The sequence below is a fragment of the Pangasianodon hypophthalmus genome, chromosome 16 (genome assembly GCF_027358585.1).
Source record: "Pangasianodon hypophthalmus isolate fPanHyp1 chromosome 16, fPanHyp1.pri, whole genome shotgun sequence".
NCBI classification, from domain to species: Eukaryota; Metazoa; Chordata; class Actinopteri; order Siluriformes; family Pangasiidae; genus Pangasianodon; species Pangasianodon hypophthalmus.
Genome location: NC_069725.1, coordinates 15,502,403 through 15,527,866, shown reverse-complemented (window position 1 = coordinate 15,527,866; position 25,464 = coordinate 15,502,403). Strand labels below are relative to the sequence as shown.

Here is a 25,464-nt window from a genome sequence, read left to right as displayed (position 1 = left end):
AAGGCAGAAAGACCCACAAACAAGCAGCAACTGAAGATGACTGCAGTGAAGGCCGGGCAAAGCATCACCAGGGAGGAAACTCAGAATTTGAGTTTTGAGAACATGGGCACCAGACTTCAGGCAGTCATTGACTGCAAAAGATTTTCATCCAAGTATTAAAATTATGGTTAGATTTACAATTATGTCACTTTGTCCAAATACCTTTGAGCTCCAGAAAATGGAGGTACTTTGTTTAAAATAGCTGTAATTCCTAAATAGTAAATGCCATATTTTTGTGGAACCTCTTAAAATACAGCTGAAAGTCTACACTTCTTGAATGTTTTATTTCAAATCCATTGTGGTGGTGTATAAAGGCAAAATCACAAAAACTCTGTCATTGTCCAAATACTTTAGGACCTGACTGTATATATATATATATATATATATATATGGCTGAATATGGATCATTCAACAAAATAATGACCCCAATCATACAGCTGCATCAGTCTAGAAATGATTACAGGAACACAAAATCAGTCTCAAAATGGCCATCTCAAGCCCCATACTTGAAAACTACTGAAAATCTGTAGCCTGGATTCAAGAGGATGGTCCATATGCACAATCCATATTGGAAAAGATGCTTTAAGTGTTCACTAATGAGAAGTGGTCTAAGATTTTTCTACAAGTGTTTTCCAGGCTTGAGGTTTCACTAGATGTTACCTATGGAGGTAACATTGATGTTCAGTCTCAAATATCACTAACTTCATGTGTTATTCATACAGTTATTTACCTTTTAGATAATGAAACATAATGAAGACTGTCCTCTGTAGGAGCAAGAAACAAGTAAACAGGTGCAAATGTCTGGGAGAACTGTGGCAGGTTCTCCATGATGCCTGGAAAAACTTACCAGACACTGATGCAGTTTTAAATGCAGTATGGTCACACCACCACATATCAGCTTGCTTTTTTCTGTTAACTGTTCTTTATTATATGTAGAACTATTTCATTTCCTTATTTGCTTTACAAAATTTCCTTACATGTGACTTTTGCACAGTATTGTATTTCTACATTGTCCATACAAGTCCTGTCTCAGATAATGGTAAATTCGATTAAATGTCACGATGATAACACATTCCACATGTAAATCTGGCAAATTAGCCAAAAAGCCTTTGTTTGAAAACAAAACATTATGGCTATTTTCATTGATGCAGACCTTGCAAAAACATTTTGTAATGTTCAGCTTTATATATACACCTCATTACAAAGCTAGGGGGCAGGGTCCAAAAGATGTGTGTCCTAAATCCCTTCATATAAAAATTATTTTAAAGATTAAAGCAACATTTCTTTTTTAGCAGACCTTTTGATACTCAAATATCAAAAATGAAGTGCATGTAATCAGTTGTTTTCCCTGTTCAAGGGTTTTGACTGATTCAAGTCTATTTTGATTACACAAGGCCAGCTGATGGGCACTTCAACATTACATTCAGATTAGATTCAATGTGAATTTGTTCCCTCAGCCTATGAGAACTGGGTTCCTAAGAAAGAAGAGAGAGTCATATCCAGATTAAAGATACCGAAGCTCGCACTTGGTGATCCCAAAGCTTACACTTGGTTTGATTTAAAAAACTGAAAAGCTATCTGGGATTGATACAATTCTGGAAAGCACTCTGGACAGTTTCCACTATCATAACTCCTTCAGCACTGAGATCAACCTAAACAATATTGAAAACATTCCTAAAGACATGTTCTTAGATTACAGAAGTCCAGCTCATAGATATTTCAACATTACACAAAACCAGTCCTAATAAATATGAAAGATATCCACACAGAAAATGTTTATGGTTCAGGACTAAGCCAATGAAAGCTATTTGACTGGCATTTCCACCTGCTTCTGTCTTTCTCCCCCCTTCAGTCACCTGCCACACTGGAGTACTACTGAACCATTCAGCTGACTCAAGCTGCTGAAAAAAGAATATGTTGGTGTACCATAAATACCCACCCCTCTTTAAAGCAGCGATATTTTTAGACTCGGATAAGGCACTGAGGTATTCTTGCACCCAGCTGAAGTTCAGGCTGACATTCACTTCGCAGCAGCTTGTGATTCTGCCTTGATTCTGCCTTTGGTTGAGCTTGTGCTTTCCTAATTGAAGCCACTCCAGTGTGAAAATGTCCAAGTACTGTGACCAGGACTCCTACATGGAGGAGATTGATGAAGACAAAATTCTCTCAGGTCTTTCAGCTGAAGAGCTCCAGCAGCTCCAGAACGAGATGGATGATATTGCCCCTGATAAGACAGTACCCGTGGGAATGAGACAGAATAACACATCTGTTGAAGCAACAACTCAAGGTTTTCTATTTTTGCTGTCATGTACTATTGTTCCTCCGCATTTTCTATCTATTTTTCCACAGGCTGTACCACAGGTTGTAATATTTGGTCCCTATACACTAAATACTTTTATGCTGTTTGATAATTAGCATTCTGTATTTTATGATCAACAAAATTTAAATTGTTGATTGTCTAAAAATGTACACCACAAATGTGGTATAGAGCAAGTTTCAGTAACTCTATAGTTCTCTTTTTGCCATTTCTATTTTCTGCTAATTTCAGGGGACAAAGAAAGGGAATCTGAGGATCAGGAAGACATTGATGAAGATGTGATTCTGGCAGGTCTTTCTGCTGAAGAGCTCAAACAGCTCCAGAATGAGATGGAGGTAATTGCTCCTGATGAGAGAGTGCCAGTAGGGATGCGACAGAAGGACCAGACTGATAAACCCCCAACAGGTTCATTTGACCATAGATCACTAGTGGACTACCTGTACTGGGAGAGACAATCTAAACGTTTGCTGAAAGAAGAAAGAATCCCTACAACCCTGCTTCCCAGTCAGGTAAGACAGCACCTTTCTCAGGCAAATCTAAAAGTATGAGTTTGGACATTCTGTGAGTGGTTTTTACTATTATTTTTACTATATTCAATATATTCTACTATACTATATATTATATGCTTTATTTTGCTATATTTAATATTGTTACTTTTATCAATATTACACATATACACGGCTGAAGGCATGATGCTTTTACATATTTTTTCACCATCAGAAGAAAAGGGAGGAAGAGCTAAAGAATGCAGTGAAAGAAGATAATAAAAATATTGATGTAGAATATGTGTATGAGGAGACAGTGGAAGATCCTGAGATAGGGGATCATGAAGAAGTGATTGAGGAAGTGATTGAAGAGGTAAAAGACAAAGTGGTGGATGTAGAAGCTGGTGAGAATGATCAAAAGAGACAGCCAAACAAAACAGAACCTCAAGAGAGTAGCAATATTATTTTTGCTAACTCTCATCCAGCTCCAAATTTCTCTGATTCACAAAAAGAGACAGAAACTCATAGAGCTGAATTGAATGAGGACGAATCAACAATAGCTGAAATTAAGCAAACAGATCAGATTCAATGTAAAACTGTTCCCTCAGCCTATGAAAACTGGGTTCCTAAGAAAGAAGAGAGAGTCATATCCAAGTTGAAGATCCCAAAGCTTGCACTTGGTGATGGTTTGATTAAAAAAACTGCAAGGCCATCTGGGAATGATACCAATCTGGAAAGCACTCTGGACAAAATCCGCAATCATAACTCCTCTATCACTGAGATCAACTTAAACAATATTGAGAACATTCCTAAAGAAATGCTCTTAGACTACATTGAGGCCCTGAAGAAGAACAAGCATGTGAAGACCTTCAGCATTGCAAACACAGGTGCAGACGAAAATGTGGCCTTTTCTTTGGCCAACATGCTGCGAGAGAACAGGAGCATCACCACACTGAACATTGAATCCAACTTCATTACTGGAAAAGGTATCATTGCGATCATGCGCTGTCTACAGTTCAATGAGACTTTGACAGAACTCCGCTTCCACAATCAGAGGCACATGCTGGGCCATCATGCAGAGATGGAAGTGGCACGTCTCCTGAAAGCCAACAACACCCTGCTTAAGGTTGGCTACCATTTTGAGCTTCCTGGGCCCAGGATGGTGGTGACCAACTTGCTCACTAGGAACCTTGACCGGCAGCGACAACAAAGGAAGGAAGAGCAGAGGCTTCAGCAGATAAAAGAGCAACGTCAGATCATGGAGGTGTATGAGAGCCACCTCAACTTGCCATCTGGTCTGCTGGAGATGTTAGGAGGATATATTCCTGGAATCGAACATCTGTGTGCTTCTCAGGGTTCTCAGCATCTTTCACAAAGCTCTCCAGAACCTTCTATGGTATCAACACCATGTCACCAGCTACACAAGACACACCACCCTACTCGACAACATCCACCCAGTTCAGACTCAGACTCCAGCAATATGTTAAAAGATGTGAAGCTTAAGAAGACTCCTAAACGCCGTGACCCACTCCTGGATTTAACTAAAAAAGAAGAGAAAAGAGATGGGAGGGCTAACATTCAATTACGAAGCACTCCCAAGCAGACAAACACAGCAAGTGAAGGCTCTCTGGATGACAGGGCAAACCTGAAAGATATGATAAAGTCACTGAAACCAGTTCCTCGAAGAAGACAGCCACCAAAAGTAGAACTAACACCACGTGACCTACTCCTCAATGAAATTAGACAGAGCAGTGTGGCCTATCTAAAAGCGGTAAGTGCGGTTAAGTATTCTCACATTGGGACTTAAATTAAGAGAACTACCTATACATTTCAAAGAGCCTAGATACAAAATTACCACACCATAATAATGATAGTAGGAGTTGCATTTGCATTATGGTTTAACTTTTAAGTGTCTGAAACTTTTAAGTGTCTTTTAAGTGTCTAAGTGACAATCGTCTTTTTGAATAGTTTAAAAGATAAACAAAATGACTAATTGTTTATATTGAAACAAATACTTAGGAGAAATATATCCGTAAGCAGTGATTATCGGGGACCAAGCACCTTCAGCAAATATCGCCCCAATGGACAGTTCTTGCCAAGTTACATAAAACAATAAAGATTTCATAGATGAATATACTTTTTAAGTTTGTGAGAACTGCTCACAAACATAAGTATGAAATGTCTGAAATTCTATGAAATGTTGCTGAAAGCCATTAACTGAAAGCAGACATATGATTGTGAAGATTGGCCAAAAATCCTATGACCAGTTTGCAAAAGTAGGTTTCACATATTATGCAAATGATATGTGATTCACAAATGTACGTGGAGCTAAATGGTCCAAAAGGCAATTTTTTAGAGTTTGGGCAACAGAAATAATCTACAATGACTTTTCACTGTACACCTTATTTTCCAAGATATATGCTTGTTTTTGTGTGCACAAACAAGAATAGCTCCTCCCAGTGGCCAATTTGAGTATGATTGCATCAGATAGTAGCGGTTCCTTACCCGAACCTACCAGTGGATGGCGGCCATGTTTTTTTTTTTATTCCATGCAACTAATCATGAGTTAAAGCTGTTTGAGTAAAATAGACTCCACCCCTCTTAGATTGATTGGCATGTAGCTACCATGTTGTTCACAAATGTCAAAATGTTTTTGATAATTATTGAGGCTCACACTCTGCTGAGTAGTTTGACCCCAAATTTGTGACAATGCAACAACAACAAAAAAAAAGTTTTACATATTACCCAAATTCTCACATATTTGGCTGAAAAGTGGTCAGAGATAAATGCCCCAAAAGGCAGCTTTTTGCAAGGTGACCAAAAGAACCAATGTAAAAAAGAATCTCTGCCCTATGTATGACCGTGTCCCAAACGTCTGATGTTATGCATTTATACATATGACTTCAGAATCTTCTGCTATATATGCCTTTCAACTTATGTGTGAATGCATGTAAGCACTCATGAGTTACAGCTGTTTGAGTAAATTAGTAACTGCATCATTAGAATTGATTGATATGTGGCAGCCATATTGTTTATTAATGTCAACATATCTTTGATAATTATTGAGGTTCACACTCTGCTGAGCAGTATGACACCAAATTTGTGAAGATATGCCCAAAATCCTAGGACTAGTTTGCAAAATTAGGTTTTGCATATTATGCAAAAAAACAAATAGGTGGAGCTAAATGGTTCTTGAAGCTTTTTTGTTTGGGAACCAGTGTCAACAAAAAATTTTGATTGTAGGACTCGTGGACTTAATTAAAACCCTGTGCAATACCGCCACCATTGGGCTGAGTAGGCCTATATCGCTGGCCTGAGTAGTGGGAGGGTGTATCTATTGACCGAGTTTCATGTCTGTAGGACTTATGGTTTGAACTGCACAATTTGTTTTAAGACAGAATAATTTTCAGAATTTTGGGGCCAAGCACGCAGACTCTGTGAGCCGCACATTCATAGACATGCTACAATTGTTGCCTAAGCAATCACAGGAAGCGGAGCCATAAATTTGGGCAAAGGGAGTCAAGTTTGTAGTTTCACTCATGATGTGTATGTTTTGACCAGACAGTGGTGGAATTCTCTGACTGTATGAGGACAGTTCTAGATGAACAAATGGACAGCAGGGTGGCATTGCTGCTGCAGCTGCCACTATGGCACACAGGCAGTATGGGCACTCTTATAAATTTGTACATTTTAAGCAAGGCATTGCCTAAGAAATCACAGGGTGGCAGAATTATAATTGTAATTATGATAAGACAAAGAACTTTGTTATTAGTCTAAAAGTTATTAGTAGAATTGTCCATGATTTATCACTATTTTCCAACAGGGGCAGCTAGTATGGACGTTTTCTTTCAATACACAAAGTAGTAGCTGAGACACAGTCTTACTTCCTTTATGGCACTTTCAAATTTGTTTGCATATTATGCATGTTATTGGAAAACTATATAAAATATAGAAAACGATATAAAATATAAAAAATTATTTGATGACTTTTGTAAGGCATAAAACTAGTTTCAATGAATTTCAATTTAGCAAACAGGAAGTACTCTTGAAATTCAGAAGCTGATGAGCATTGACTTCAGCTTACCCTAGGGAATCATAGGAATGTAGAACTAAGAATGTAGAACTGTGAATTTAACACAAGTTCTTAAAATTAAATTAGGAAAATTATGGAAGTTGTCAAAGTTTTTGACCACAAGTGGTGCAGTCATTAAACTTTTTGGGGACACTAGGGTGAGATCCTGAAGATCAAGTCTCATGACAATATGCAAACGTCTTACTGAGATACAGCCTATCATCCTGTTTGATGCATTTGCCAGTTTGTAATGGGAGAACGGTTTTGAATATCAAAGGTCCTCTGATAACTTTTGTTTAGACGTGTCTCAAGATGATGTGAGCCAAATTTGGCAAAAGTGGCACTTAGATGAAGCATTTTCAGCATATTATTGTAACTTTTGACCAGTAAGTGGCACTGTCACCAAATTTGTTGCATAGCCTCAGGGCATGGTCTTGAAGAAGCCTACCAAGACTTGTGTCAGTGTGCAAGGTCAATGCTGAGATACAGCCTCACTTCCTGTTTGGTGGCTTCGCCATTAGATTTGCTAGCATATTACAGGCCAACTCTTTGGAATGTGAACATTGTTTTGATAACTTTTGTCCAGGTTGGTCTGAAGATGATGTATGCCAAATTTGGTGTTGATTGGAGATAATTTATAGGAGGAGTAGTGAAAAAAATATTTTTGACAAAATCCAAGATGATCAATAGGAAGTATGCTTGAATTTCAGGTGTTGGTGTGTGTTCACTTCAGCGTACTCCCGGGAATTACGGGAAAAAAGAACTGGGAATTTAGCACAAATACTTCAAATGATACAAGGAAAAAAATGAAAGTTGTTACAGTTCTTAACCACAAGGTGGCACGGTCACAAAACATCTTGGATACATTCAGAGCATGGTCCTGAAGATACTTATCAAGTTTCCTGATGATACGTACATACACTCTTACATCCTGTTTTTTGCATTTGCCAGTGCATTACAGGAGAACGGTTTTGAATATCAAAATTCCTTTGAAAGCTTTTGTTAAGACAGGACTCAAGATGATGTGATGATGGACATTGTCACAAGGCAGCTTTACAGAAATAAATACATTCAGGATATAAATTGTAAATGTATGAATCTATCCCTAATGAGCAAGCCAGAGGCAATGGTGGCAAGGAAAAACTCCCTAAGATGATATGAGGAAGAAACCTTGAGAGGAAACAGACTCAAAAGGGAACCCATCCTCATCTGGGTGACACTGGATAGTGCAATTATAAATAAATCCCTTATATAACTGTGTACTACATGGACAAATAGTGCAATTGTGTAACTAGGAAATTCATTTCAGTTTTCACATGAAGTCTGTTTTGTTGAACCTATCCACTGTCCACTGATGGAGACCTGAGTGCAAAACTGCTCGTGGCAACTGCAGCCCCAAAACCAGCACAGCAATCGCAGTCCCAAGCCAACACAGTACAACTGCTCGTACAAACTGCAGTCCCAAGTATCTCATGAGACTAGTATCTCATGTTTAGCTCGACAGAGAGAGAGAGGGAGAGATTGTTAGGTATGCTTTTTGTCCCATAATGGTTAAGGACAATGTACTTTGCATGCAGAGTGCAAGCAGGGACTCCGGGAAGACTAGCTATGACAGCATAACTAAAAGGGAGAGCCAGAAGGTAACACAGACATGAGGGCACCCTGGGACATAAAGTGGCCAGCCCCTCTACCGTCAACAAACCTGAGTGAACATGTGAGAGTAGGGGTGCGACAGCATTAAAAAACCCCAGTTCACCAAAACACTCTATGCCTGTGAACCCTCTAGTTCTAATCCTTTACCTAAGAAAAAACTATTCACAAATGTCTAGATTAAACAAATACATTTTCAGCCTAGACTTAAACACTGAGACTATGTCTCTGAACACTAATTAGAAGGCTGTTCCATAACTGTGGGTCTTTGTAAGAGAAAGCTCTACCCCCTGCGGCAGCCTTCACTATTTGAGGTGCCAACAAATAGCTTGCACCTTTCGATCGAAGTAGTCGTGGCAGATCATAAAAGAATTTGCTCAGGTACTGTGGCGTGAGACTATTCAGTGCTTTATAGGTCAATTGTAGTATTTTATAATCAATATGAAATTTGATTCATGCAGTGTGGATAAGATAGAGGTAATGTGGTCATATCTTCTGGTTCTAGTAAGGACTAACTAGAGCTTGTTAATGCATCTACTGGAACATCCAGACAGTATGACATTACAGTAAGCCAACCTAGAGGTAACAAAAGCATGAACTAATTTTTGTGCATCGTGAGGTGACATTATATTTCTTATCTTAGCAATATTTCTGAGATGAAAGAAAGCTATCCTAGTATCATTATCTACATGAGCTTCAAATGAAAGACTGGAGTCAATAATCACATCAAGGTCTTTTACTGCTGCACATGATGAAACAGAAAGTCCATCCAGAGTTATTGTGTAATCAGAAAGCTTACTTCTAGCTGCATGTGGTCCTAGTATAAGTACTTCTGTCTTGTCAGAATTAAGAGAAAGTTAATAAGCATCCAGTGTGTAATGTCTTTTACACATTCCTCAACTTTATTAAGCTGGTGTCTGTCATCTGGATTTCCTGAAACATACAACTGTGTGTTGTCAGCATAACAGTGGAAGCTAATACCATGTTTACACAACCCTGATCAGAGGCCAGTAGTAGGTCATTTACCACTTTAACTAGCGCAGTCTCTGTGCTATGATGAGGCCTATATCCTGACCGATACATTTCATGAATATTATTCCTATGTAGGTATGAGCATAGCTGCTGTTCTACAACCTTTTCTAGGATCATGGAGATAAAGGGGAGGTTTGATATTGGCCTATAGTTGGACAACTGACAGGGATTGAGGTCAGGTTTTTTAATCAGGGGTTTGATAACTGCTAGTTTAAATGATTTAGATACATAACCAGTGCTAAGGGAAGCACTGATTATTTTTAGAAGAGGTTTGATTGCTTCTGGAACTATCTATTTGAAGAAACATGTAGGTAAGAGATCTTGTATACAAGGTGATGATTTTGATGAGGAAATTAGTTCAGTCTCTCGTAGGGGAGTAAAACATTCTACTCGTTGATCTGATATTATATTATTATCCATAGGGTTAGTTATAAAACTGTCTGGTTTTAAATTAATAGTCTGAATTTTTTGCCTGATATTTTCAATTTTACAAATAACTGCAACACCTCCTCCTCTGCCAGTTAGACGGGGCTGATGTATGTAACTGTATCCAGGAGGACTAGATTCATTTAATGCTACATACTCATTTGGTTTAATCTACGTTTCTGTTAAACACAGTACATTAAACTCCCGATCAGTAATAGTTTCATTAACAATAAGCGCTTTAGATGTAAGAGATCTAATATTTAGCAGTCCTAGCTTCAGATCAAAGGTGATGGCTGTGCATTCAGTATGATCTAATTTTATGTTACTTAATTTACTAAAACAAATTTCCTGAGTATTTCTACATTTTTGTGTACTCAGGCAACAGACACGGCCTCAATATAGTGGAACCTGAATGACCACTCAGTTTGTAAACATTTGTAACATGTTACTGTAACTTGTCACAAAATTTGTTGCATAGCCTCAGGTCATGGTCCTGAAGATGCATACCAAGTGTTGTGTCAATGTGCAAAGTCATTGCTGAGATACAGCCTCACTTCCTGTTTGCTGGCTTCACTGTGAGATTCATTGGCCCATTACGGGCAAACCATTTGGAATATTAATATTCTTTTTTAAAAAAAAAACAGTTTTTGACAAAATCCAAAATGGGAGAAAATCTAATTAGGTGAAAAAGTTGATCTCATCTCAACCCAGAGAATCCAGAGATGCCTGGGTTTTAAATTTTGAATACACAGTTCAAAAGTTATGAACATAAACATTTCTCCAAATTAGGCCAAAATTTGACCCGATGGTGGCGCTAGATTCTTGGCAGCACTTGATCCAAATTTGGGCATGATGTTCCGTACACCCTCCCCAATCAGTGTGCCAAAATTCACAACTTTTTACCAGATGGTTCTATGGGTTGCCATAGATACCCTAGGCAGAAGAAGAATAATAAGAAAACATAGAATAACAGTAGATAAGTCTAATAATAAGAACATTAACGATTACAATAGGTGCCTACGTACCTTCATTGCTTGGCCCTCTAACAATAATAATAAGAAGAGAAAGGTAAATCTTAACAATTACATTATGGTTCCACCACATTTGTCCTTGGAACTCCAATAATAAACATAGCCTCAAGCAGCAAACAAGGGCTGCAGACTGCACCACAGGTAGTACACATTGATTATCTCGTTACAATGACACCTGTCAAAGGGCAAGATATATTAGGCATCAAGTAAACAGTCAGTTCTTGAAGTTGATGTGTTGGAAGTAGGAAAAATGGGCAAGCGTTAGGATCTGATCAACTTCGATGAGGGCCAAATTGTGATGGCTAGATGACTGGGTCAAAGCATCTCCAAAATGGCAGGTCTTATGGGATGTTCTTGGTATGCAGTGGTTAGGAACTACCAAAAGTGGTCTAAGGAAGGACAACTGGCAACAGGGTCATGGGCACCCAAGGATCATTGATTATCGTGGGGAGCGAAGGCTATCCCATCTGGTCTGATCCCACAGAAGAGCTAATGTAGCACAAATTGCTGAAAAAGTTAATGCTGTCTATTATAGAAAGGTCTCAGAACACACAGTGCATCGCAGCATGCTGCATATGGGGCTACATAGCCACAGACCAGTCAGAGTGCCCATGCTGACCCCTGTCCACTGCTGAAAGTGCCTACAATCATCATGTGAGCATCAGATCTGGACCATGGAGTAATGGAAGAAGGTTGCCTGGTCTGATGAATCACATGTGTGTGCGCCACTTTACTGGGGAAGAAAAGGCACCAAGATGCACTATGGGAAGAAGGCAAGCAGGCGGAGGCAGTGTGATGCTCTGGGCAGCGTTCTGCTGGGAAACTTTGGGTCCTGGCATTCATGTGGATGTAACTTTGACACATACCACCTACCTAAGGAGACCAAGCAACAGTATTCCGTAATAGCAGTGTCCTCTTTCAGCAGGATAATGCACCCTGCCACACTGCAAAAATTGTTCAGGAATGGTTTGAACTACATGACAAAGAGTTCAAGGTGTTGACTTGGCCTCCAAATTCCCCAGATCTCAATCCAATTGAGCATCTGTGGGATGTGCTGGATAAACAAGTCCGATCCATGGAGGCCCCATCTTGCAACTTGGTGCCAGATACCACAGCCCACCTTCAGAGGTCTTGTAGAGCCCATACCTAGATGGGCTGTTGTAATCCTCTTTGAGGTCATTAAAAAAAAACATATTTTGAAATTTATGTTTTTTCTGACTTTATGTGAACAAAAAGACAAAATTTTGCCTGTTTTCTCAATGAAAATAGTTAACTTTCAAAATACCAATATCCTGGTCACAAAAGCAAAGTTTGAGGGGATTAACAATTAACAATGTTCTAAACTTTTGAGGCATAAGCAATTAGAAAATAACACTTACTACCCAGGAACAAAAATTGTGTTACATAGTGTAATAATAATAATGATAATAATAATAAGAAGAAGAATAAGAAGCAGAAGAAGAAGAAGAAAAACAATAAAAATCCAAACAAAAACAATAGCACATTCGGTGCTTGGATCCCTAAAAATCCTAATGAAAACAATAGGGTTTCAGCACCTTCTGTGCTTGGACCCCTAAAAATATAAAAAGAAATTTTTAAAGATCTTTATTGTTTTAGAAATCTTTATTGTTGTTATACTTGTGTGCAATGAAATTTGGTGTGAAAAGCAGCAATATGTTAAAGGAAAAACTCACATTTACATATGTACATGGAAAAGGGCAGTAAAATATTAAATAACAATAAATAGGTAAAGATCAAGGTTCTGAAGTTAGCCAGTTAAATTCTGATTTTAGTTCACTGAATATACTTATAAGTGCTTTGTGCAAAAATATATCTGATTTATGCACCATACTGAAGACAAATCCACTTTATAATCCACAGGTGCCTCTTCCCAAAGTTCTGGAATCAAGGGAAACCAGTCTTTTATGATGACAACATGCTTTTAGACAGACTGCTCACCTGTACCTGTAGCCAATATGGGTCTAATCAGATACTGCTGTACGAGCCATACACTGCCATCATTTTTCTTTTAATGCTGTTTTGATCGCAGTGTGGCTTCTCTATCAGCCATTAATTTATATTACAATAGCTGCATGAAATCCACTGGTATATATACATATAACAGCCTGTCTTTAACTCTTATTATACTCTTTCCCTTACATAAATGTGTTTAGTAATCTCTTCACTCACTATTTTCATATGGTATACTTTTTGCCAATGGCTATGATTTTAATTTTGCTTAATTTTTAAACAGTTCAACAGAATGATTTGGATAGCAACACTGTATCTTTTTGCCTCCTTTTTGTGCCTCCTTTTTTGTGTTCCTACAAGTTGGATTTAAACTAGCTATGTTATGATGTGTAACCTGGGAACAAAGTATTTCCACTTTTGTTTACCCAAATATTTATGGAGCTGATGCTGTATTTAGATTCAGGCCCAGTGGCAAATGTATTTATATTTACAGTAATATGAAGGAAAATAACGTTTTAATCTACACAAATGTTTCCACTTTCATGTTTTATCTAACTAACATCTAGTTTGGCAGAACTGCTACAACTGCTGCCTCCTGCTAGGCTAAAAAATTCTTGAGACGCTCCTCATTTGTTGAATAGATTCAATCAAAAAATATAGCTGCAAGCAGTGATTGATGGGCCCAAGCATCAAGGGCACAGCAGTGTCTGTTACAACAGTCAGTATCAGCATGTGGATGTTATTATGCCACAACACTGAACATACACATGAACTTTGAGCCATGTTGCATGATATACAGTGGAATTATGCCACACTTCCTGTTTGCACTGCCTGACATGATAATTGATCTCCTCACCATGGCAATGCTGTTCCAGATTTCAACATTTGCTTCCCAATTTAATATCATGGATATATTGACATCATTCTGACTATATGTGCTATGATTCTTACTCACCCTGTAAGAGACATATTAAAAAGGTTTGTTTATTAGCCTCACTTTCTGTTGCCATTTGGGGGCACTATGACAATGACTTACTGTATGCATGTGTACTTTCCTGTGCCCTATCCCTTAATATATCAGTGATGTTTATGATACATTCATTGCTGTACTTTGGAATTATGCTACTCTCCCTGATTACATGACATCACATGGTAGACAGTTTAAGATTTCAAAAAATTTAGTATCATGGATATCGTGACATCTTACTAAAAATACTATTGCTATGGCCTTGTTCCTATGTCCCATCATTCAACATACATGTGAAGTTTAAGCGACATTGCATCATGTACTTTGGAATTATGCCACACTTCCTGATTGCGAGACGTGATCAGTTGTTACCCTCACCATTGCAGTACCATTTAAGATAACACAAATTCATTCACAATTAAATATCAGGGACATATTGACATCATTCTGACTATATTTGGTTTAAATATGAACTCCATAAACTCCATAGAGGAGTGTTAAAAAGTTTGGCATATAAGCCTCAGTTGCCAGTTGGTGGCACTACAGTAAATCACTACTGGCATGTGTATGTGACCATGCCCCATCATTAATCATAAATGTGAACTTTGGGCCACACTGCAGGACATGTAGTGGCAATATGCCACTGTTTGCATGGTATAATATTTTAATTGATTTCTTTGTCATGGCAATATACTTTAAGTTATCAAAAATTCCTTTGCAATTCAGCATTGTGGACATCTTGACATCATGCTGACCAAATTTGGTTTAAATCTGATGAATTCCCTATGAGGAGTATTTAAAAGTTTGGTACCCCTCAAAACACATAGAAATGACAATGCCCTACTTCCTGTTGCATGGAATTAATGGATGTTTTTGTGAAATTCATTTTTCTTTAAGAAGACCCATATGGCTACCAAATTTGGTGCAAATAGGTGAAATTTGATGCTAATGTTGAAGATAAATGTCAGCGGGGTGCTGTGGAGCCCAGGGTCTCACTGTTGGCTTAAGTATGTGATGATGTCCCATCATATAACATACATTTGAAGTTTGCTACACATTGCATGATGTAAAGTAAAATTGTTACATTTCCTGTTTGAGAATCATCATGTTTATTCATCGCCTCACCATGGCTACATTGTTTGAGATATTGGCATTTCCTTTGCAATTTAGCATCATGGATATCTTGACAACCTGCTGAACAAATTTGGTAAGAATCAGATGAATCGTCCAGAACAAGTCAAACTGTTCAGTATTTTCACACTATTCAGAGATCTGCAGCATAGTGACCGCAATTGTACTGAACGTGCGAAAACACCTCATGCTGTTTAACTAAAACTGACAAGAGGTAGCCTTTTTTCCACTTTTTAAAATATCTAAAGCATAGTTATTGCAAACTGCCATGTATATATGCATGGTTTCTACCATGGCTGGCTTCCCTGCAGTCTGAAATGCAGGGTAAAATCAATGGCTGTGTCCTGTGCTTGATGCAAATCACACTCATGTCTAAAATTGATTCAGAAGCACGTTGTGTGTTGTCCTGCCCGTGGCGTAACCAGACATTAATTTTAATGGCATGAGGAAATATACATAAAGAGAGAATCATGATTGTTTTCCTGAACTGTACAAAATAAATTGAGGCGTGTAAAGCATTTCAGGTGGATGTCAGATAGCAGTAGGTGCAGAAATGACACCAATTTGATATTTAATCATTTAAGGCTTAATCTACTGTCAAACAATATTTCCATATTATATAATGTTAAAAAAATACCTTTATGATTAAAATGATGATAAAAATAACATTAATAATAGGGGAAAATTATACTTTATGTTACTGATCTACTTTTCTTTTGCAGCAGGCTGCTCCACCTTCTCTCACCTCCATACCTCTGTGCTCCATATTTAATGGCTAGTAACTTTCAAACAGAAAATGCATCATCCAGCTGGCTAATCATGTTTCTCACCACAGCAGCTGGTATCCAATAAAATGTGAATAAACAAAGGAATGCAGCCATTAAAAAAAAACCTTTTGTTATAATTAGTATAATAATAATAATATTAGTATAATAATAATAAGGTCTGGAGTTGATTGGAGCATTAAATTTGCATTTGGTAGCTGCTCATGGGAACTCTCACTATGCAGTCCAAAAAGGTGTTGATGCAAGTGAAGGAGGCCATCATTAGGCTGTGAAACAAAACAGACCAATCAGAGAGATAGCAGAAAGTTTAGGAGTGGCCAAATCAGCAATTTGGTACATTCTCAAAAGAAAGAATGCACTGGTGACCTCAGCAACTCCAAAAGGCCTTGTTGAAGAAAAACAGTCTACAATCAAGAGACGCCTTGAATGTAAATACAGACAGTTTACCTCAAGATGCAAACCACTGGTAACACTCAAGAACAGAAAGGTCAGATAAGACTTTGCTTACAAAAAAACACTAAAAAAAAGCCTGATGACCAGTTCTGATGCAAGATTAACTTTACCAGAATGATGGGAAGAGAAGAGTATGGAGAAGGAAAGGAAGGGCTCATGTTCCAAAGCATACCACATCATCTGTCAAACATGTGGAGACAATGTTATGGCATAGGCATGTATGGCTGCCAATGGGACTGGGTCACTGGAGTTTATTGATGATGTGACTGCTTCCAGATTCCAGACTGGGTCTCAGATTTCAGGCAGTCATTGATAGTCATTGACTTGCATCCACATATTAAAAATAATCCTAATATTTATGATTATGTTGGTTTGGCAGTTACTTTTGAGCCTGTGAAAATGGAGGGACTCTGTAAAAAATGGCTGTAATTCCTAAACGGTTAATGCAATATTTTTGTTAAACCCCTTGACTTAAAGCTGAAAGTCTACACTTCAATCACCTCTTGTCTGCTTCATTTCAAATCCATTGTGGTGATGTTCAGAGGCAAAATGACAAAAATTGTGTCACTGTCGGAATATTTATGGACTTCTTCTATAGGCCCCCCTTCAGGACGTAATCAGAAGAATTCGGGCCCAGGTAGAATTTGTGTTTGACACCTCTGCTCTAGAAGGAGTATTTGAAAGTTTGATTTATAAGCTTCATTTCTTGTTGTGGGTTGGTGGTGCTATAGCAATAAATCATTATTGGCATGTGTATGTGATCATGCCCTATCATTGAACATAAATGTGAACTTTTGGTCACATTGCGTGATATAGTCAAAATATAACACACTTCCTGTTTGTGCAGTGTAATATGTTAATTGATTGCTTGGCCCTAGCAAAACCATCAAACATATGAAAAAATTTCTTCACAATTTGGTGTTGAGGACATCTTTACATCATGCTAACCAAATTTTTTGGAATCCAGTGAATCCCTTAGAAGGAGTATTTAAAAGTATTTTACCCATCAAAAATAAAAACTGCCTGACTTACTGTTGGGTGGAATTAATGGATGCTATTATGAAATTCATTTGTCTTAATAAGACCCATATGTCAACCAAACTTGGTGCATGTAAGTGAAACTGGATGCTCATACTGAGGAAAACTGTCAAGAGGGGGGTCACAATCGAGCATGGGGGCTTCACTATTGGGTATATGACTATGCACCAGCATTTAATATAAATTTGAACTTTGGGCCACATTTCATGATATAAAGTGGAATTATGCCATGCTTCCTGTTTGTGTGTTTTAATATGTTAATTGATTGCCTTGCCATTTGGTATCATGGACATCTTGACATCATGCTGACCAAACTTGGTTTGTATCTGATGAGGAGTATTTGAAAGTTTGGTACCCATCAAAACACACAAAATGAAATTTGGCCAACTTCCTGTTTGGCAGAGTTAATGGATGTGAGTGTGAAATTCATTTGTCTTAAGAAGACCCATATGCCTACCAAATTTGGTGCATGATGGTGAAACATACTTGAGAAAAAAAGTCAAATGGGGACTCTGTAGAGCCCTAAGGTGATACCTGGATTCAATCTTATGTGAGACCATGCTAACCAACATTTCTGATGTGTATGCCAAGTTTCGGTTATGGATGAAATTTTCGGACTGATTTGGCAATGCTGTGATCCAAAATTCATGATGATTAGACAAAATATATGAGAAAAATAATAGCAAAAAATAATTTTTGTTAAATTTCAAAATGGCCAACATCCTCCTTGGCAAAACACAAATCTGTAACATGCATCTTCCAGGGAATTAAGAGAAAGAATCAGGATTGCAGTAAAGTTATAAGCAGTTTTATGAATTTGTGAATTATAGCACCCCCTAAAGAGGATTTAGACAAAACTTCTTGGACTCCCTTAGGACAAGGCCCATTACTCATCTACAAAATTTGGTGAAAATCCATCACGCCATTGCTGAGATATGCCATCACATCTTGTTTAGTGATTTTTGCAACTCATGCATTATGGAAAAACCCATCTACTATATCAAAAATCTTAAAAACATGTTTTGTTTGAGTTGGTCTCATGATTATCTCTCCCAAATTTCATGATTATGGGACAAAATTTGTAGGAGAAGATGCAAAAAGATTCATTAAAAAACAACCTTTTTTTAATTCAAATTGTCTGACTTCCTGTTTGAGAAATCACAAATTTGTTAAATCAATAAAACTTTGCACCTTCAAGGTGATCAAGACAAACATGTATCTTGATTTGATGTTGAGCAGTTTTAAGGTTATTAGCAATTTTGAGATATGCCCTTGCTGAGATATGCCCTCACTTCCTGTTTGGCTGTCAAATTTGTTTGTGCTTAATGGACAAAGCAATCATTAAAAAAATCTGAGTAACAAGTTTTGTTCAGATTTATCTCCCAATGATCACTACCAAATTTTATGGTTATTGTACAAAATTTGTAAGAGAAAAAGCAGAAAAACTGTTTTTATTAAAATTCAAAATGGCTAGCTTCCTGTTTGAGAAATCACAAATTTGTTAAACCAAGTACACTCAGAATGTTTGAAGGTACCAGAAGCAACAAGAACCTTGATCTGATGTTGAGAGGTTAAAAAAGTTACCAGCAATTTTTAGACATTTATGAATTATAGCACAATTTAGAGGTGAAATAGACAAAAATTGTTGGAGACCCCTAAGGTGATGTCCTTCAACGAAGTTTGGTTATAATACATCACAAGGTTGCTGAGATATGCCCTCACTTCCTGTTTGGCAGCTTTGCCATCAAATTCATTTGCGTGTTATGGACAAACCGTCATGTAGATCAATCATCAGGGAAATAAATATTTTTCAGGCTGATCTCACAATGCTGCCTGCCAAATTAGGTGAAGATTGGGCAAAATTTGTTGGAGTAGAAAAAAAAGTTTTTCATAAAATTCAAAATACTTGACATGCTGTTTCAGAAGTCATAAATTTGTTATATCCACAAGATCGGAAACTTTCCAGGGACTCAAGAAGAAAAGAATCTCGATTTAGTGTTGAGTGGTTCAAATGTTATAAGCAATTTTACAAATTTTTAATTGTAGTGCCATCAAGAGGTGAATTTAGACAAAACAACCTAGGAGACCCCTAGGATGAGGTCCTTCAGTGATACACCAAGTTTGGTCAAAGAATCAGAAGAAAGTGGAATCGCATTTCTATGACATTCTATTGCGGAGTTATTATTGTAAACATATGTCCAAATTTGCCCTATTCATGGCACTAGAAGGGTTGAGTTGTGTACACTAAAATTGATGTGAAGACAGCTGATACTGTCCTCTATCACTGTACCACGTGTCATAAAATGCATACAAAGCATTGTATGGCCTGCCATAGTCTCCCATGTGGAAAATACAATCACTATAGGACAGAGACAGGCACTCAAGTTGGCGACTGAGTCACACTTAAGTCGCATAAAAATAGACTGGAAAAAGACCAGTTAATTATTTTTTCTAATCTTCAACTGTCCAGTTTTGATGACCTGTGCCCATGACAGCCTCAGATTCCTGTTCTTAGCTGACAAGAGTGGAACCCAATGTAGTCTTCTGCTGTTGTTGCCCATCCACCTCAAGGTTCAATGTTTTGTGCTCACTACGGTTGTAAAGAGTGATTATTTGAGTTACTATATCCTTCCTGGCAGCTCAAACCAATCTGGTCATTTTCCTCTGATCTCTCTTATCAACAAGGCATTTCCACCTACACAAATGTTGCTCACTCAAGGTTTTTGGTTTTTTTGCACCATAGTATGTAAACTCTAGACACTGCTGTAGATAAAATTCCCAGGAGATCCGCAGTTTCTCAGATACTCAAACCAGCCTTTCTGGTTTCAGAGTCACAGAGATCACACTTTTTCTTCATTCTGAGGTTTGATATAAACAATGCCGGAAGCTCTTGATCTGCATGATTATTTTTTTGAATTGCACTGTTGCCACATGATTGGCTGATTAGGTAACTACATGAATGTACAGGTGTACAGGTGTTCCTAATAAAGTGGATGGTGAGTGTATGTGTTGCAAGGTGACTTGTGGGACTTCTTTAAATACATTTCAATCTAGTTAAAACAAACATAAATAAAATGTTATTAACAAAGGTATCATAAAGTAATATTTTTCGTTAGCAGAATGTTTTCTTATTCTTGGCTGTTTGTTGCATTCATAGGCCTGTTGACTATTTTATTTGTTATTTTATTTATGTCTATCTAAATGTTGGCTGTATGCAAAAATGTTAATTAGACGTTAATTTTAAATGATGGTGTCATTCTTATATAGCCCAAAATGTGTTTGACCTTTACTTTCAGTCCTTGCAATGGCAGAGATCCCACTCATTGAGAGTAGCAATGGAGAGGAAACAATCAAAAAAAGTAAGAGAAACAAAGTGAGAGAAACAAAGTAGTGGTTGCTCTGACCTGAATTCCTACATCACAGCAGCATCTGAGACAGATGAGATGAACTGTTTGGAATTTTGGAAAAGCTATGCAAAGGACTTTCCACGGCTGTATCAGGTGGCCATGAAAGTGTTGGCTATTCCTGCGACCAGTGCATCAGTTGAGAGGGTGTTCAGTCATGGGGGCATTATCATATGCCCTCATCGTGCCAGACTCAGTGCAAAGACACTCTCAAATTCGATCTTCTTGAAATGTAATAGCAGTGCTGTGGAAAGATTGAGACACACCTAGGACTAGACGGATATGTCCAAAATATAATATCTTATGATATTTTACTCATTATTTGTGGTATAGTGTCTGATGTTATTCAAGTTTCCAAGGACATTACATAAGAATAACCAACAATCCATAAACACCAATTAATAAACTTTCTCCTCTTCATAAAAGAATACAATTTTCTCTATAGACTTAAAAAAAACTTTCTCTAGTTTTAAAATTAGTTTTCCCTTTACAAGAACAAAATTATATTGCTTCCAGTTGGCTCTGCTTGAGACTTGTCTCCTTTCATTGTTATTCTTTTTTTTGTTTGTTTGTTTAGAGACAAAAAGGCTTAAAACAGGGGTGTCAAATCTTATCCACAAAGGGCCAGTGTGGGTGCAGGTTTTCATTCCAATCAAGCAGGAGCCACACCTGAGTCCACCTGTTTAATCAATTGATCTTGGCTTTCAATAGACTCAAGTGTGGCTTCTGCTTGGTTGGAATGAAAACCTGCAGCCACAGTGGCCCTTTCCTGATAAGATTGAGCACCCTTGGTTTAAAAGATGTCAACACTAAATAGGGGTTGTCATTTTGGACATTAATATTCCTTTATGTGTGTAAAATTGAAGGACTTTTTAATGTCTCAAGTGGCATTTTAAAAATATTTTCAGCCTTTCCTTCTATGAAAAGAAGTGCTATTTCTAAAAATGCAGTTGTAATTTGCACACAACCAGTCTTTTTTATCATTACTATACACTTTCTTTATCGTTACTATACAGTAACTATACATTTACTTGGACTCTAGCTTAAAGACTCCAGGCTTGACTTGGACTCTAGGGTAAAGACTTTTTGACTTGGACTTCATATATATATATATATATATATATATATATATATATATATATATATATATATATATATATATATTCCAGTAGCTGTTCATATGAAATACTGTGCACTGTGCATATTATGTATATAATATTAAATGTGTATTACTGTATGTATATTATGTATATCGTGTATGTTTTTTATAAGTACATATTGTCTGTGGCATACACTGTGGAGTGAGTCTATTATGTGTTTTGTCAGACACTACAAGCCCCTTTCACACGGAGATTCCGGAACATTCCTGGAAAAGTAGTCCAGGTTAGTGTTCCGGAATTGCAGGATTTTGTTCACTCACACTGCCAGCACTTCCATAATATGTGATTATGTTCACACACAGCCTGGGACAGTCCCATAGAGCTGGAGAGTGGTGTATCGAATGTACCCGTCGGAAACGTGGCTCTTGTAGGACAGCAGTGGAAGTGTTTGCATTGTTGTTATGAGCGACATGGCAGACAATTGTACCACAGGTGTAGATGTGCAAACAGTGTTGTGTATTTGCACCATGTTTTGCACCCAAATTAAAGCTGCTTCTCCATGTTGACCTGTATTTAAATCTCTCGGTCATATAATAACACAATAGCTATGTAATCGTTATGACACACACTCTACCCGGCACTGGCTCTGTAGTGCCAAAATCTGTGAACTATAGAAATCTGTGACCTTTAGCAGTCTAAATAGCATTTTATTGCTGTGAGGGTTAGGATTAGGGGTACAGGATAAAAAAAAAATCATTAACCTGATATAAAAACAATGGAAGTATGATATATTGTCACTAATGAACAGTGACATGTATCTACAGGCTGCAATGTTGGTGGAACATGCACCTAAGATCTTCACTCATTACATTTGTGTATATATCGTGTAGTGACAATAAAGGATTTGATTTACAATAAAAAAACACGTTCAGCTGAGTTACCTCACTTTCATGGAATGGGGCCGGCCATCAGTTCTTGAAGTCAGCAATGAGTAGAGATCCCTGGACTACTTCTTGTCTCCTCAATGCAAAGGTTCATTAAACTTTTCACTGTTTTCATTGTTCTTCTTCTCAAATTCAGAAAGAATGATGAGTTTGATCCTCTCAAGACTGTCAGCTGTTTCACCAGAAGGACATGAGGGGCAGAAGTTTACTTCAGCCTTGCGTGGTGTCTTTACTTCAAAAGCTTGATTGGTTATGCCCTCAGGTTTGTGTTTTAGCAAATTAATGGTCACTTCAGGACAGCCAAGATTCCTCAATTTTGTTTGATAATTGCCCAATTTATATTTAAGACTTGTCCTCCAGCTGCTGCACCCTGATGCTGATCCTTGTTCATTGAGGCAAGGATGAGTTCTTGTAAGAGCTTCAGCCACTTCACTGAACTCAAATTCAGAGAGATAGACTTTGAATTTCAGTATTTCTTCAACAAGCCCATTTAAAATGGCTGACTTGAGCTTTGGATCAAGATTAAGTAAGGAACCATTTCATCTGTATTCAAAATTGCCTTGTTCCAGCTGAAGTTTTGCATCATAGGAGAAATGGATCACAACAAAATTGTTTGTCCAGGAAAACTTGGTGTGTGGAACTGACCCCTGAGATGAACTAGGCAATGCTTCATGGGATGAAGTAGGTGATAGTTCATAGGATGAACTTATGGATGCAGTAGAAGACAGTATGACTGTATCGCATGATGAGGGTGATGGAGATACTAAGGTTCATACATATAGATCACCTTAATGGTGCCCTTGTTGTGCACATCATGTGTAGATGTGAAGTTCATGAACTCCTTTTTGAAGTTGGGGTCCATATTTCTTCAGTAAGTTCAGCCAAAGTACTAGGGATTCCATGCTCAAGTGTCACTTTCTGATAGCTGTCTAAAGTTACATTTGCTTTGAAGTTTTTTTCTTTCTAAAAAGTAAATGGCTTATACTATTGTTCAGATTTTAAAAAATATTGTAAATGTTTTCTATATTTACAAAATATAGAATTTTTTACTGAAATTACTGTCAAGTTTGATGCTGCACTATCCAGCAACCAAGTTTTTAAAAAAAAGAAGTACTGTCATCAGCTACAAATAAATTTACTTATTTGTTTTTCTGTGTTATAATAAAGTAACATGTTGGTGTGGGTGTGTTTTTTGTTTTTTTACACATGGGAGTAATTCACATCAGGTCCACTCAGTGAGGTATAGTTATTCTAAACTTAGCAGTAATAAAAACATTGGTATCAAATTGGTACATAGTATCATCTGACACCATAAGTTCAGGTATCAAAATCAGAGAATCAGAAAAAGAGGGGGATGGGTGCACCTCTAATTACAATCCTCACCTAAATTTTAATCCAATAGTTCCTTCCCACTGTTATTATTCTTGACAACCTTTGAGCATTTGTAGTGTTGAGTGCAGTAATCATACCCGTGTTATAGGCAGAAGAACTTTCTTGATCTTTCGTCCTTGGACCCCCCTTTAACTGCCAAAAATCTTCAAAAGTTTTGAAGTGTGTTCATCTCACTTAGCGAAGAATTTTGACACTAATGGCACAGTTGTAATGCGTTCAATTTCAGCACGTCTCTAAGTATGAAGTTCTGTGCACTGTGTATAGTGTGTATAAAGTTTAATGTGCATTACTGTATGTATATTATGTATAATGTGTATTTTTTTAGTACTCATTGTCTATGGCATACACAGTGGAGTGAGTACATTGTGTGTTTTGTCTGTTTGTCATATTCCTGGGTAAATTAGCTTTATTCAAAAACTAAAATAAAACAACTTTACTGTTATGCATGTATTTGTCTTTTCAGTGTTACCAAATGAAGCCACCCAACCTTATTGTCAGCTAGGAAATACTCATCAACTAATTCACTGAGATTAAGAATGAAAATCTCTCTTAACTTGGTGAAGGAGTCAGTTCAATGTCCCTAAAGTGCTCCCTATACCATCCACACAGCCCTTTAACTATAAAACACAGTCTCTTCTGAACGATACACATCTGGATAATCTCTGCAAAATCAAAGACCCTACTAACAGAGCCACAAACAAGAATCACCCCATTTCTGTAATTAAAGCCTTTGCTTGTGACGCTTGTGGATCTGGGTACGTGACTTTGATGGCCTGTGTTATTTCTCTTAAAACATCCAGAGGAACTGATGAAACATTTGATACTTCCAGTGCAGATTTTTCAAGACTGACAGTTGTGCTTGGCTTCGAAGCGCATGGTCCACAGATGTGCAAGTTATTTGATCAGTTTAGGGAAGTAGTCCAAGAAGTGGTGTTTTTAAGTAGCAACTTCACACCAGGAAAAACTTCTTGGAACCTCTGCCTGTGTTCTGAAATCTTGCACTCAAGGTACGCAATAGATTCATCTATGTGGGATGGTGACACTACAAGCTCAAAAATATCTTGGTCCATGAGCACGAGCTATGCTGGCTCATCTTCCGGCACCATGTGTCCTGCTAGGAATGGAAGCAATCTTATCAGGCTCCAGTTCTCATGAGTATTGCCTCCAGTAATTTTGACTGAACACTGAGCGAGGGACTGCATGGGGTCTGTTTGTCTTGTCTGTCCA

At 37.6% G+C, this 25,464-nt stretch overlaps 1 protein-coding gene across 9 annotated transcripts in view; it reads left to right on the top strand.

Annotated features, from left to right (window-relative positions):
- The first annotated feature begins 2,003 nt into the window (after positions 1 to 2,003).
- The window catches only part of lmod3 (leiomodin 3 (fetal)), a 41,581-nt gene continuing 18,120 nt past the window's right edge, over positions 2,004 to 25,464 (top strand). For 2 of the 9 annotated variants that reach the window (XR_008304156.1, XM_053240624.1), the window contains exons 1-3: positions 2,006 to 2,326; positions 2,588 to 2,865; positions 3,077 to 4,612. Coding sequence is in view for 8 of the 9 variants with exons in the window: in XM_053240624.1 (XP_053096599.1) it covers positions 2,146 to 2,326; positions 2,588 to 2,865; positions 3,077 to 4,612 (1,995 nt within the window). In the remaining variant the exon portion in view is untranslated. Of the gene's footprint in view, positions 2,327 to 2,587; positions 2,866 to 3,076; positions 4,613 to 12,933; positions 14,251 to 15,846; positions 21,913 to 25,464 lie in introns of those variants that run through there. The other 7 variants (XM_034312173.2, XM_053240627.1, XM_053240625.1 and 4 more) reach the window with 6 other exon arrangements.